The 14,423-nt window shown below is 42.4% G+C and overlaps 2 protein-coding genes across 2 annotated transcripts; one reads left to right on the forward strand and one right to left on the reverse strand.

Annotated features, from left to right (window-relative positions):
* Positions 1-44: 44 nt before the first annotated feature.
* Positions 45-3,312, forward strand: MRPS18C (mitochondrial ribosomal protein S18C). Its single transcript, XM_005146614.3, has 6 exons — positions 45-145; positions 254-315; positions 2,180-2,263; positions 2,669-2,726; positions 3,052-3,111; positions 3,193-3,312. The coding sequence occupies exons 1-6, from the start codon at positions 97-99 to the stop codon at positions 3,267-3,269; spliced, it is 390 nt and encodes a 129-aa protein (XP_005146671.2). The 5' UTR covers positions 45-96; the 3' UTR covers positions 3,270-3,312.
* Positions 3,282-14,274, reverse strand: ABRAXAS1 (abraxas 1, BRCA1 A complex subunit). The gene is made up of 9 exons (XM_034064962.1): positions 14,102-14,274; positions 13,343-13,433; positions 12,498-12,534; positions 11,613-11,679; positions 10,751-10,944; positions 9,977-10,096; positions 9,589-9,673; positions 9,011-9,119; positions 3,282-4,452 (listed from the first exon to the last, which is right to left on the reverse strand). Exons 1-9 carry the CDS (start codon positions 14,186-14,188, stop codon positions 4,031-4,033), a joined length of 1,212 nt encoding a protein of 403 aa, XP_033920853.1. The 5' UTR covers positions 14,189-14,274; the 3' UTR covers positions 3,282-4,030.
* Between the last annotated feature and the right edge of the window lie 149 nt (positions 14,275-14,423).

A 14,423-nucleotide genomic window follows, 5' to 3' on the forward strand; every position in this document is an offset into this window, starting at 1 on the left:
AGCGGTCCCATTGGCCAGCGAATCGCACTTGTGAGGGCGGTCGGGCAGGCAATGACCTATAGTCGGAGATGATACTTGCGGGTTGTAGGGTACAATATGGCTGTGCGGCTTATGGTGGTGCGGCACTGCCGGATACTGAGACCTGGTGCGTTCCTTTGCTTTATTCCTTTAGAGCGAGGTGGCTGTGGGGAGAAAAGTTGCGAGCTGGTCTGTCCTGCTGTGCTCCCGCTAATTGACTCTTTATCCCTTACAGCGGCCGTGTGGGTGCGGCCCTACTGCCTGCAGCATGAGCAGCTGCCCGACCAGTCCGACCAGGTAAGGTAGCCCTCTGAGCTCCGCGTCCTCTGCCTGCGCCCGGGCCGCTGCCGCCCTCGCCAGGAGGGGCTTAGGTCGGGCAGCGGAGGTGTCCGAAAGTGCCTGCGCGTAACTTGATCTCCTAAAAAGTCCCCCTGACCTCAAATGACTCGGGCTAGTAAAAGAAAACCAATTCTGAACTCAGTTACTTGTGGTGTTACAGAGCAGGGGCCCAGTGCTGGGGGAAGCAGCCAGGTATTCCAAGTGAAGGTACCATTGAGCTGTAGCCCAGGATCTTAACTGTGATCATGTATATCAGCTGTTGGAGTAACACAAATGTGGAGCAAAATGTTTGGCAGAACTGATTTCTTGCATGTAGCTGAGAAATAAGGGCATGTAGTGATAGGACAAGGGGGAATGGCTTTAAGCTGACAGGAGAGATTTAAATTACATACTAGGGAAAAAAAATCTTTATTACGTGTGTGGTGAGGCACTGGCACAGGTTGCCCAGAGAAGCTGTGGCTGCCACATCCTTAGTAGTGTTCAAGGCCAGGTTGGGCCAGGCTTTGAACAGCCTAGGCTAGTGGAAGGTGTTTCTGCCTATGGCAGGGGGGTTAGAACTGGATGATCTTTAAGGTCCCTTCCAACCCAAACAATTCCATGAAACAGACTAAAGAGAATTCATTGCATGTGGTTATGTCATAAAACAGTGTTGTCCTGTACAAGCAAAAATTTTAAAGATAGTGTTTCTGTGCCCAATTCTATCTATCTGCATTTTTTTTCTTTCTCATATCTTGGGCTGAAGCTTGATGAGCTGTTCAAGACTTAGTAAATACTCGAGAATCTCTCTGTTAAAGTGTGTGGACAGGAGCTCCCTCCAGCCATTTGCTTTGAATTTATATTCAGAACTCTCTTCAAACTTACCAGGCAGAACTACCTTACTGCCAGCTTCTGTAGATATTGCCTTCTAAAGTAAAGGATGTAAGCACTATCTTATTAATTAGAATAGTTAGGGTTGGAAAGGACCATAAGATTATCAAGTTCCAACCCCCATACCATCGGCAGGGACACCTCACACTAAACCAGGTCACCCAAGGCTCTGTCCAGCCTGGCCTGGAACACTGCCAGGGATGGAGAATTCACAATTGCCCAAGGCAACCCATTCTAGTGCCTCACCACCCTAATTAATTGGCTTGTTACATTATTACTAATATATAAAAGGCTGTGTGGCTGTGTAAAGCCTTTTATATTGTTAAATTACAATCACTGTGTGTCATGGTTTGAGCATGTTTTGAGGGTGTTTTTGTTCAAGGTTTTTTCCAGCCAGGTGGAGGAGGGGAGGCTGGGAGGAAGGAGAGACAGGACACCTGACCCAGGCTAGCCAATGAGGTATTCCATACCATAGCACGTGATGCCCAGGATGCATACTGGGAAGGATTGGGGTGGAGCTCTGGAGGAAAATGGAGGAAGGAGCACGCGGTGCTCGGCCAGGCAGGGTGGAGTGAGTTATGGGTCGGTGGCTGGTGGGGTGTTGTATTCTCTTCACTTGTTGTTTGCTGTATCATTATTATTTGTAGTGGTAATGGCAGTGGTGATTCTGTGTTATGCCTTAGTTATTAAACCGTTCTTATCTCAATCCGTGGGGGCTACATTCTTTGGATTCTCCTTCCTAACTCTCCGGGAGTTGGGGGACTTGGTTTAAACCACGACACTGTGTTAAAGAGAAATAGAGATAAGTTACTGAAAAACTTCACTGATGCACTAAATGCCTCTTGCTTTCAAGGCATGTTTTGCCCAAAGAATAAAAATATCAAATACTTCTTAGTATTTTTTCTTGTTAGTTTCTTGTGAATCTTACAGGTGTTAATAAATCTCTTAATTTCAGCCCATACAAATGGAGAATCCCTATAAAGAGCCTCCAAAAAGATGTGTCTTATGTGGGATAAATGTGGACTACAAGAATGTGCAGGTGAGTTAAAAAATTCCTGGCCTTAAATGATGGAAGCTGGTTTACTGATTTTTAAGTGTGTATAGGAAGTCTGCCAGGATAAAAAAAAAATAAGAATTTATTCATATGTGTAGGGCTTTAAAACTTAAGAGCAAGAATGTGTTCAGATAATTGTCAGATAATGTAGTTGTGCTAAACCGGTCAATCTGCTAAATCTGCGTGCTGGTGTTAAAACTTTATTTATCAGATAGTCCTTGGTTCTAATGCCACTTAAATGCTGTGGCATAGAAAATATTGTAGCTCTAAGTTATACTTTTTCTTCTCTCTAGTTTAAGAACATCAAAAAAAGAAAAACAGAATGCAAGTAATAAGCTAAAGCTGTCTTAAAGTTCTTAAACTGACTTTGGATTTCTTCATTTTAAGTAGCTTCTTTCCCAGTTTGTTTCTCCTCATACTGGCCGCATTTATGGCAGGCATATAACAGGTATGTGAAATATTAAATAACTAAATACTAATGTTAATGTGTTTGTGAGTCAGAGTAACTGTATACTGGTTATCTTTCCAGAAGTAACTACTACCAAGTCCATACATTTTGTAAGAGTATTCCTCTGACTTAGCAGCCTGCTTCAAGGAATAAAAATAGTCCTTAATTATATGCATTTCATATTTAATAGTATAAGCGCACATGCATTTGTCTAGGAGGACGTAGGCAAAGCTAGAGGGAATTGCCAGTAATATCCCTTTAACCCTTTAAACTAATGGTTTGATGGTTGTTGATATAAGAGGCTGACAATGATTCGTCTCTTTAGGCTTGTGCAACAAGAAGCAGAAAGAAATTACAAAAGCCATTAAAAGAGCTCAAGTAATTGGTGAGTATGACTATGCTTTTGAGTTTTCTCAGTCAGACTTACTTTTGTATTAAGAAAAACCTCCATCTTATCTTTTTACAGGATTTATGCCAGTTATGTTTAAGAACCCAGCATTTCTCACAGATCCCAAGATATGTAATATTAAGTATCCAGAGTAATACACTGTAAAGAAATAAACAATAAAACTTGTTTTCATGATCATATGCTTGTTTACTGGAAATGCGGTTGGCTAGTACAATGCATTGCTGACTGAAGGGTGGATGTCAGTTTTTTGTTGGTTTTTGTTTTGTTGGGTTGGGGTTTGTTTTCAGGTTGGTTTTTTTTCCGTTTGTTCGGGTTTTTTGCTTGTTTTATTACGGAGTGCCACATCTCTAAAATATATTGTCAGAAGTACAGAAGATGAAAGCAACAACAAAAATTGGCAGCTGCGTGGACCTCTTCTTCCACTTACAGGTCTTGCTGAAGTTCAGGTGGCTGTCCTTTCCCTTGTAGGATTGGAAAGGTGAGGATTAAACAAGTACTAGGTACCTAAAGAGAGATTAGAGTAGTTAAATTGTGACTGTTTATGCAAACAAAATTCTGGTAAGCTTGTTACCACTTCTCCAGCAGCAGTTCCAAGTTGTATTACTCTGGGGCAGTATGTGATATGGTTATATGACTACTAACATACTGCTACTATAGTCTTTAAACCCTGAGAGAATACAGATCTAGCCCTGTAAGGCAAAATGAGGGAATGTCATCTGGACTTGTCTCTGTGCCAAACAGGATTCATCCATTGGAGTTAAAAGAAAAAAAGGTTGTTTTGCAAAAATGCACTATGTTACTTTCATCCCTGCAGTACTATAAATTGATACATCACTTGAGTATGCTGGCAGTAGCTCTTGGTGGAAGGTCTGGATCTGGACAAATCTTTAATGGATCAGAAAGTAGGAGAGTGTGGGTATTCATTTGTGTCTCTCTTCTCAAATGAATCCTCATCTGTTCCAGTATTACTCAGTGTAAGCTTCCGTTCCTGGTCACTGTCCTCTTGGTCTTGAAGTAATTTTTGGTGAAGCTGTAGTGATCTGGATTTCTTGAATGACTTTGATCCTGCTGTGGTCCATCTGACTTTACGCTTGGTTAAGTGTCTTGTTTCAGCTTCAGTGATGTCTTTTTCCTCTACCATGAGAGTTAGTTTGTCCTTGACATTAATATTATGGTCAGTGTTACAGCAGTTCTTTGGTATATGTTGGCCTTTCAAGGAAACAATACATGCCTGAAGTCCAGAACTGGGGAAAAAAGTTTGCAGTGCCTGACAAAGGAGAACATTCTCCTTTGGCTCTCCTACGTAGTCTGTGGCTTCTGGAAAAAAAAAGAAAATACTAGAGTTGCAGTCCCTCTTGTACATTACTACCACTACTGTTTTGGCTGCCTCAAGATCAGAATTGGCTTCTGCCAATTGAATCAATTTTGGAAGTCTTACTGAGGTTGGCCATGATATGCCAAATTGCTGTAGGTGTGTATAAGCAGTAGTATATAAGGAGTTAATGGACCAGGTCTCTATACGGGGACATAATAATCAAATAATTAAACTGCCTATGCTGATTGACACGGGGGCTGATGTTACTATCATCCCATATCGTCAGTGGCCAAAAGCTTGGCCCCTACAAGCCGTTGCCACAGGAGTTGTTGGAATCGGAGGAATGCAGTCAACAAAAATTAGTACAGAATTGGTGGATGTCTTTCTATCTGATGGCAGTCATACACGCATCAGACCATATGTCATGCACTCTCCAATTGCATTGCTCGGACGGGATGCTCTTAGTCAAATGGGAATGAGATTGACTACAAAAAATTTTTAATGGTGGCCATTGATGGATGGCCAACCTATAAATTACGATGGCTTACTGAAACACCTGTATGGGTTGATCAATGGCCACTGACAAAAGAAAAGCTGTCCCATATTCATGAATTGGTCACTGAACAATTAGAAGCAGGCCATATTGTGCCTTCCACCAGCCCATGGAATATTCCTATATTTACCATCCCCAAGAAAAGCGGAAAATGGTGATTGTTACATGACTTGCGGGCTATAAATGCCGTCATGCAAGACATGGGTGCCTTGCAAGCTGGTTTACCTAGTCCCACTATGATACCCGAAGGATGGGATTTAATGATAATTGATTTAAAAGACTGCTTTTTCACAATTCCCCTGCATCCAAGTGATCGGGGAAAATTTGCTTTCTCTGTCCCAGCAATTAACAAAGGAGAACCAGTAAAAAGATATGAATGGGTTGTGCTGCCTCAAGGTATGAAAAATTCTCCTACTATTTGTCAGCTTTATGTTTCTTGGGCATTACAGCCAATTCGTCAATACTTACAGCACTGTTTAATTTACCACTATATGGATGATATTCTGATTGCAGGGCAGGATTTAAATAAGGACCACCTACTTGGACTATTACAATCAGAGTTGGCCACTCAGGCCTTTCCGGAAGCCTTTGTGATGGGAATGATAAGGCAGATAAATTAGTTGCTCCGGCATGGGCAGGGCCACCAGTAGATATTTTTCAACAAGCCCGGACATCTCATGCCTTCTTCCACCAATCGGCAAACCATGTTGGTTCGACAGTTCGGCTGTATATGTTACGAATTTCTTGCGACTAACAGGAGACTTTAATGACCTGTCCTTGACAGATGCCCGAGGACAAGCTATCATTAAATGAATACATCAAACACTGAAACAGTTATTGGAAAAAAAAAAATAGGGGAAGAAGGGCTTACGCCGGTGCCAAGAATACAGAAAGCTGTATATGTTATGAATTTCTTGCGACTAACAGGAGACTTTAATGACCCTCCTGCTGTAATACATGGCCAGGCATTAGGCTCAGGTTATATGAATAAGACTCAGGGTATCCTGGTCCAATACAAGGCCATGGAAACTGGTGTTTGGAAGGGTCCTGTGGAAGTAAAATTAAGTGGTCGAGGATATATGTGTGTAATTACAGACTCCGGCCTGCGGTGGGTGCCAGCTCGGTGGGTGAAGCCCTGGAAAGAGCCAGCGGCACCAAAGGAGAACCAGGATATCCCCCTTGTCAACAGCTGAATGAGTTAACTGGATGAACTCTGAACTTCTTTACTGTAAGAGTGACAGAGCACTGGAACAGGTTGCCCAGGGGGGTTGTGGAGTCTCCTACATTGGAGATATTCAAGGTCTGCCTGGACAAATTCCTGTGTGACGTACTCTGGGTTACCCTGCTCTTGCAGGGGGTTGGACTGAATCTTTCAAGGTCCCTTCCAACCCTTGGGATTCTGTGATTCTGTTATTTATCCAATACATGGGTCTTGTGAACTGTGGGTCTCTCATGAGTGTTTAAAATATAAATGACGATTATGGGTTAGGTTACCCTTTTGCACGAAGTTGGTCTGTGATGCTTATGAGCTAGAAGTTAGTGAATATAAGTATATCCATGTTTCCAGTGACCTTTGGAGACCTTTATAGATATGGCTGACCACTTCTTCCAACATAGGCTGGCCACCTGTGTCGGAATGAGTGTGCTTTTTGGTCAATATAAAAGCCCAAGCCTCATGCGATGTGAGGGAGGCAGAGCCTCTGCGGGGACGCTCACTAAGGTTGAGCCTGACAGTTCACACTGCGATGATGCTTCCCGGAGCTGATTTCCTGATACTCTTCACAAGGTCCTTGTGCCATCCTCTCTATGTGGGACTGTGTAGAGGGAGTAATGATTGTCTGGATTTTGTGTTTCGAATATTGTAGTTGTGTGGAGTGTGCTTGTGGGATCCCATATGTGTGTGTGTGTGTGATGAGGGCAGACAGTGTTCTGTGTATTTTTTGTTGTCAGGTTCATGTAAAAGTTTTAAGGGGTAGCAGTTCAACATGTCGGGCAAGAAATGGTTAATGCAAAAGTGCGCAGGTATTTGTTGCTGCTGCTGAGAAGGCTGATGCCGATAGGCCGGTGCTTTTAGCTGTGCAAAGCAGGGTGAGTGACTTTGGAAAAAAAAAAAAAATGGTAATGATAACTCACTCTAGTTGTTGTTAGTGACGGTAGTTTTGATGTATATTGCTTCAAGCTTGTTTTCCATACAATATGGTCTGAGCCATAGGGGTTAGAAAGTGTTGCTTTTGATTCTGCATGTGTGATTAAAAAAAAAAAATAAGAAAAAAGGGTAATGCTACAGCAAACTTGACTGTTAACACTGTACAGTTTACTTCTGCAGCTGCTTCACATCCCCTTTGCATCAGAATGCTTCTGCTTTAAGGAGTCACTTTAACCTGTCTGTTTCTCAAGAACTGATGACCCAGAGGAAGGGGTATATTTCTGTCCTCCTGCCTGCAGGTCCTTGGCAGCTGCCTGCAAAGTTTGCAAGCTTTGCCATGAGCTGGACAGATGAGTGGAAGAATTCGATGAATCAGCTACAGGAGCTGACTGTGAAAACCCTAAGCAGAATGAGATAAAGGAATGATTGCAAAACATAGCTTGGGGGCAACTGAGAAGTAACAGCTTGAATATGTCTGCTTGTAAAGTAGCTATTATTAGAGGTTGTGATTTTGTGTATAAAACCACCTGTATTTACTAGCCAGTTGCTAATAAGAAGCTATACCTTGTATTGTGTGGATTTGTCACTTGTAAAAGAGATGTTAAAGAATGCAAATTTGCAGTAGCTGCTAGAAAATGCTAAAGCAAAAGCTAGAAAGATTCTAAGATGACGGTACTCTTACAAAGCAGGTAATGGAACAATTAAGAGGCTGGGAGAACTCCACTGGTAGGAAGTTTCGTTGGTTAGTCCCTTGCTGCCATCAGCATCTTCAACATGCTGATGCACTCTGTAATAGTTACTCGGCTAATGTAAATCTGTGTGTGCTTTGCTGTAGTGGTGACTTGTTACTGGGTGAAGCAGGTGAAACTCTACATTGACAACAAGGTGCAAGGACTGAGATTGACCAAATGCCTGCTACCACAGTCAAGGGCAAGACTGGGTTGGCCTCTGTGTCTGCCACCAAGAAGAACCTTTAGCTCCGCTGCTGGCTGCAACCCAGCAGGCGTAGAGCGGTGGAGACACATGCCATGCCAGACCTTGATGTGAGGGATGGCCTCCGCTGTTATCAGAGAGCCATCCAGGAGAAAAAGGGTAGGCCCAGCTGTGTACAGCTATCAACAGGACCATACTGGCTGCCAGCAAAACGTACAAAGCCCCAGATCTCAACAACATAAAGAAACAGCAATGACAGAAATCTTTGTATTATCTGTTCTATTATGTGTGACCGTGGGTAATGGACAAGTATACTGAGCACATCTGTTAAATCCCCATTAGTCCATCCTGTTACATGGTGTGTAGGATTCACTGGTATGCCACATGTTATAAAGGTGACTTCAAGTGGCTTCAAATCAGCCTAATCTTACTGAAATAATGCTTCCTAGAGTAGTGGGTTGTTATGTTACACAAGTCAAGCAGTGATAGAGCAGACATACCAAATTGTAAAAAACCTTTAGTAAAGCTAAAAAGGGGGAGATGTGGAGACAGTGTTCTCACAGGAGAATGGATATTTGGTACATGAGCTCTGAATAACTCCAAGGGATACAGCAAGGTCGTGGGAGGCCTGAGGAAGCCTAAGCAAGCAAGATAAGAAGAAGCTGGAATTCACTGAGTGATGAGAAGTGTGGACTGTTGGCAAGCTTTCGAGGTCAAGTTCTCACACCTGTGCTTAACCAATTATATGTTAGTCACTAAGGGTCTTCAAGACAAGTATCCAATCAGGATATGCCAAATTGCTGTAGGTGTGTATAAGCAGTAGTATATAAGGAGTTAATGCTTTGTAATAAATGGCTTTTTGTCTGATCACATTGATCTCTGACTGAGTCCGTTCCGCGGCAGTTGGCGTTACATTTATTTAACTTACCTGAACAAGTCTGTTGCTTTTTCCTCTTGATTTCTTCTTTTAATTGGCTCACCTCTGCTAAGAGCTTCTCTACAGATCGTTCACTGACTTCTACTGTAGAGCATATTTTCTGCAAGGAAAAGAGCATTCAGTGGGATTAACAGTGTTCACAGAAGCTGAATGTAACTTTGTTGCAATACCCTTAAAGGTACTTGTAAGTTGGACACAAAGTAGTGAAAAGCTTAAGTAATAAGGCAGATTCTAGAGATAACTTAAACCTTGTGTTGAATGAGGTGCAAGATACTTTATTTGTTCCATATAAGCAAAGGAGATGCAACAAACTACAAGTAGTAGTCCTTCAAAATAATCCTACTGTGAGGATTTAGTGGGCTTGAGGATTTGTCAGTGTACTTTCTGATCAAGTGCAAACTGAACTCTTCAGCTTTGAGAACTTGATGTACAGCTCTTAATAGCAAATGCAACTCCCTGATATTTCAAAGACAGCTTTAGTTCTTTAGTGAAAGATGGCGTACCCTTTGCTTGACTTACTTTTGTAGTACTGCTGAAAGTAATGGTATTGGCAAATGTACCTGACTTACCTTCAGTTCCTCCTGCAAGGTGGCATACATCTCATTTATCTTATGAACCTCTTGTAAGGATCCATCTTCATGAAAGAATTCTGACCTGTAGACCAAGATGATAGTTGTGTAATTGCAAGTTAACGATCTCAGTGCTTAGTAGGAGATAAAATATATAAAGAAACTTCCTGAGCTTCAACAGTAGGTGCCGGTGTTGAGACAGACAGCTCTCATGGCAAAGTAAGGGACTGAAGCAAGTACCTTAGAAAGGTAAACAGTTGCAGCAAACAAGTAAAAAAAGTGAACAGGGTATGGCTGTAGCATTTGCAAAAGCACTTAAAAAATACTTTCATAGGAAGATAACTAAACTGAAAGATACAGCTATCAATGAATAAGGTATACATGGTACCTGTGTTGTCTCACTGCTCTCACAAACCCTGATGATACACAGGAGCCAGATACTGTTCTGTAACCTTGCTGTTCTGCCATACCCAAGTTGGTAACCACCAAAGGAACTTTCTGGAAAAGACTTAAAAAGCAGAAGTACAAAACCATGATTTATTAAACATCCAGAGGCCTCTCTGATAAAGTTTCTTAACCATTAAGCATCCCAGATAGTTTTACAGTTTTAAAAAACTGTAGTCAGTTCTTGCTGAATGCATTAGATAACATGTAGATGACTACTTATAGCTAAAGGTAAACTGCAAGAGCAACAACATCTGAGCAATGCCTCTAGCTTTTTTTTTTCCCATTTCTGTATGCGTCACAGAAACATGATACTTGTTTGTTACATGCAGCCTAGGGGCAGCAGGTTTCTGAAGAAAACTTCAAGTTACCACCAGTTTAAATATTTCAGTAATATGTGAAGATGAACACCATGCATAGTCAAAGTCCGATACATTAAACTGATCAAGAACATAAATTGATCATTTATATGCATAAAGTGTCTGCCTATCGACACTGGCACTACAAATAGTTACAAAGGAAAATCTGTGAACAGAGCTCCAGGGTAAGATTTCAGCTGGGCTCTAGCAATATAAGGAATAAGATTATTTAATGTATAAGTTTCAAGGGTAAAATAACATGTTACCAATAATTCAGTTGCAATGAAAAAAACAAACTGTGTTAAGTTATAGTACATCTGTGCTACTGCTTCATTAAAACTGGAGAACAAACGAGTTACCCTTCTTGTGGCCGATGTAGGGCATGTTCCAGTCTGTAAGTAGAACAACTTTCTGTCATAACACTAGAGGTTAATAACAGGAATACAAGGCCCTGGTTTGATAGGTGTGACTGTAAATTCTTATGAAGAAGTCTTTCCCGGAATGTCATGATCTGGTCTGTGTTACGTCTGAATTTGTACCATCCTATTACATTCTGCAGGAAGAAGAAAATGTATTACTGTTGAATAATGCTGCTTCTGTGTGTCATGAAGCAAGTTAGATGATTCAGTACAAAATCACAAATCTGAATTGTTCCCTGCTGTGTATATATTCAAACATCTAGTTACCCTGAAAACCTTAAAACATCTAAGCTGAACTCTAGTATGACAACTTCCCTCTTTCCTTCAAAACCATGTGTTGAACTGGCCTGTTTTCTGAGCTTGTGCTCAAGCTGAAACTGCAAACTTTGTCCTGTTATTTTGCTGTGTGTCTCTTGCCAGCTTGTACTTCCACCTTGAAAAACTTTATGAAGAAAACTAACTCTATTTTGATCAAGTGGTGCTTTAACCACTTGAATGAGCTGACTTCAACTGAGCTTAAGCTAGAAATCAGTAGAACACCTTTGGGATATTTGAATTGTTTACTTGAAAAACAGGAACAAAATTGTGACGTATATGCAGGCAAACTGTAGTCAGAGATAACCTCATCTGTTTGTTTTAGGGGTAAAAGATGCTGCAGCTACCTTGACCAGCAGTGTGAGTGACTAGGTTTAAATTTTTTTAAAAGGGGGGGAGGGGGAAAGCTTGATTCCAGAGGTGTCCAGAACAGCCCTCAAAATCTGAGTGAGCCCCTTGGTATGGTTCAAGATTGAAAATAAAATACCTTCTTACAGCCTGATAGTATTTTCTTCAGGGCAAGTTCATTCAGTTCTCCTGCAGAATTATAAAAGCTAGAAGAAAATTAGGACAATTAGAGGAAAAAAAATGCAACTATAGAAATAATTACTCCCTAGCACAGTCTGGCAATCTCTCAATTTAATAGCGTTTTTACCCTGTTAGGCCTAAAGATATGCTGACACAGCTTCTCTGATAGGACAGTACAGTTAATTTCATTACTCAAGTAGGTGGTCTTGTACAGCCCAGATGCTGTCCTAGTATCCGTGCTACTGGGACACGCTAACGGTAGCATCTGTGTTCTCTCAAACACAAAACAGTAAGATGTCTTCAATTTGATATGAAATGTCTTTCTAATAACATCTAGGTTTATTAATTTTCAGAAAGATTTGAGGAGGAGACTGTTGTAATTCTGCTCTAACAGGGGTGTAAACCTGCCCTGCCGTATCTAAGTAACTAGTCCTTGAAACTACTCCTGCCATGGCTCTAACAAGTGTTTTGTTTTCTGACCCCCTTAAAAGCCTCTGGCTGATGCTTTTTTTCTTTTTTATGGTGACCCAATGGGAAGTATGGTTTTTGGAAAGCAATGCATTTTATTATTTTTTTTATAGTATGTTGACATTATTGTGTAGTTTATATGGTATCCTAACTCACCAGAAGGTAGAGAATGACATATCTCTTTCTGTATGCAGAGACAAACACCAAAAAAGGGCATGATAAACCAGAATAGGAATAACATAAGGCATTTCAAGAGGTTGATATGGCTACTGCAGTTATAGCCAGGTGATCTTTTCAGTAACGTAAGTTTAAATCTTGAGAGTTCAAGTTAGAGTTAATTTTAAAATGTTCATATCTGCCCATTTAAGCATCTTACCTGAACAACTGGTAGCATGGAATATGCTTCTGTATATCTGGAAAGAGAAGGTAATATTACTCTGGGTTCAGTCCACGATGTGTATTCTTCTGTATACTATGATCAGAATTAAACTGGTAGAAAACAAAGAATACTATATAATTTCTTAAAATCAAATACTTGGGCATCTGATTAAATAAGGTTAAGGAAATATTTTAAAAATATTCTAGTTTTTCAGATGTAAAAGGAACCATTTATGTACTATTTTTAGTACATTTTAAGTGAAAAATCAAATTGGGCGCCTTATTTTTCCCTTTGTTCTGTCCAGTACAGGAATAGTATGTAATACAAAATATTTCACTTGAGTTACTCTGTAGCAAGGCATGGATGCTGTTAGTGAGATGAGGCTGGAGAACAGACGGTGAGAACTGGAAGACTGACTACCAGAAGGAAAAACACTAAGTGATCTAATGGCATGATAAATCCTTTCCTTTACCTAAATTCACCACTTTAATTTTCACCTTTAACCTGATAAGATACTTGGCAAAGGAGCTATTAAGGGAACTAAGAGCTAGTATTTTTGTTCAATTATATTTTCTACAGTAAAATTGGTTTGGTGCTTTTTTTGTGGGTGGGTTTTATTTTTTTACTGGGCAATTAAAATGTTACAAAATAATCCCTTTGGTGGTTTTTTGGGTTTTTTTTTTTTTTTGTTTGGTTTTGTGTTTTTTTTTTCCCTGGACCTGGATCCCAGGCCCCAGCAGTTTTGATCACTCTCTGAGACGCTGACTGCCCTAACTGAAAACTGTAAGCAGTCGTGTATTGTGCAAAACCGACCATAGTATTAAAAATGTGGACAGACTGACCGATTGTATACACAACTTCGACATCATCCATTTGTGAGTCAGTAATGCTGTTCTTGGCTTCACCTTTCACATCTCCAAGGAGAAAACCTTCCTTTATAGGGGAAGAGAAAAAAAAGTTCACATTAACAGCACCATTAAACGGAACTTTGTCTAATGTTAACAGTGCATGTGCTGTCTTTCCTTCAGGAGAGGAAAAAAAGCTGTCAAGATGAACGGTTTTTCTTAGACGCTTGCATTTTTCAGCATCTGCTCATGTTTGAGGGAGAAAAAGGCTGCAATGTGCACTCAGCTGTTTTTCATTCCTCTTGTTTTCACGCGCAAGTAAACGGTTTGGGGCTGTGCAGGCGATGCCCATCTCCGAGGCTTAGCCCAGGCAGCCTGACCAGCATGCCGGTCAGCCCTTGGCAGGCACGGCGCTGCTGCCACCGCAGCCGCGCTCGGTAACCCGCGCCCCTCGTTTGGCAACAACACAACCCCGCTCCCCCGTCACTGTCAGCACGGAAAGCAACCTCCACTGCAGCCCGGTGCACCGGGGAAGGAGAACGCTGCAACACCGTGTCCCAGCACACCGAGCTGCGAGGCCCTGCCTGCTCCTGCGGCCCTCCCAGCCCCAGGGTCCGAGCAGGCAGCAGCGCGCCCGCCCGCCCAACAGGGCCGGGAGAACCCGGAGCCGGGCCCGGCCATGGCGGCGGCCCCTCCTTCCGCTCCCCCGCCCTGTCCCCTCCCGCCTCTCCTGACAGAGGTGGCCGCGGCACGCACCGTGTCCGAGTCGGTGCTGAGGTGTTGGAAGGTGAGAGCGCCGAAGACGAAGCCCGACAACAGGGCCGACGTGCTCTCCCCCTCCATGCCCCGACAATGGCGGGGCGGGCCGAGCCGCCGCGGCGGGAGCCCCCAGCGGCCGCCGCCGGCAGGGCCGGGACGGGCACATTCGGTTCCGTGAGACCGGCGCAGGTGCGCGGGGCCCGGGCAGCGACCTGGCCGGGGTCAGTCCGGCGGAGGGGCGCGGGCTGTACTCGGCCTTCGGCCTTCGTCTCCACCGTGCCCGCTTCAGCCCTCTTTGACTGTCCCGTTCTCTTCTCGC

The sequence above is a fragment of the Melopsittacus undulatus genome, chromosome 7, assembly GCF_012275295.1.
Source record: "Melopsittacus undulatus isolate bMelUnd1 chromosome 7, bMelUnd1.mat.Z, whole genome shotgun sequence".
Classification (NCBI taxonomy): domain Eukaryota; kingdom Metazoa; phylum Chordata; class Aves; order Psittaciformes; family Psittaculidae; genus Melopsittacus; species Melopsittacus undulatus.

Excerpts from the sequence above, each read along its gene's own strand:
- MRPS18C (XM_005146614.3), top strand. The coding sequence starts at position 97 with ATGGCTGTGCGGCTTATGGTGGTGCGGCACTGCCGGATACTGAGACCT. Across the intron at positions 316-2,179 it reads TGCCCGACCAGTCCGACCAG|CCCATACAAATGGAGAATCC; the intron begins GTAAGGTAGCCC and ends TCTTAATTTCAG. Across the intron at positions 2,727-3,051 it reads TTATGGCAGGCATATAACAG|GCTTGTGCAACAAGAAGCAG; the intron begins GTATGTGAAATA and ends TCGTCTCTTTAG.
- ABRAXAS1 (XM_034064962.1), bottom strand. The coding sequence starts at position 14,188 with ATGGAGGGGGAGAGCACGTCGGCCCTGTTGTCGGGCTTCGTCTTCGGC. Across the intron at positions 11,680-12,497 it reads CCATGCTACCAGTTGTTCAG|CTTTTATAATTCTGCAGGAG; the intron begins GTAAGATGCTTA and ends ATTTTCTTCTAG. Across the intron at positions 10,097-10,750 it reads CTACATCGGCCACAAGAAGG|TCTTTTCCAGAAAGTTCCTT; the intron begins GTAACTCGTTTG and ends CTGCTTTTTAAG.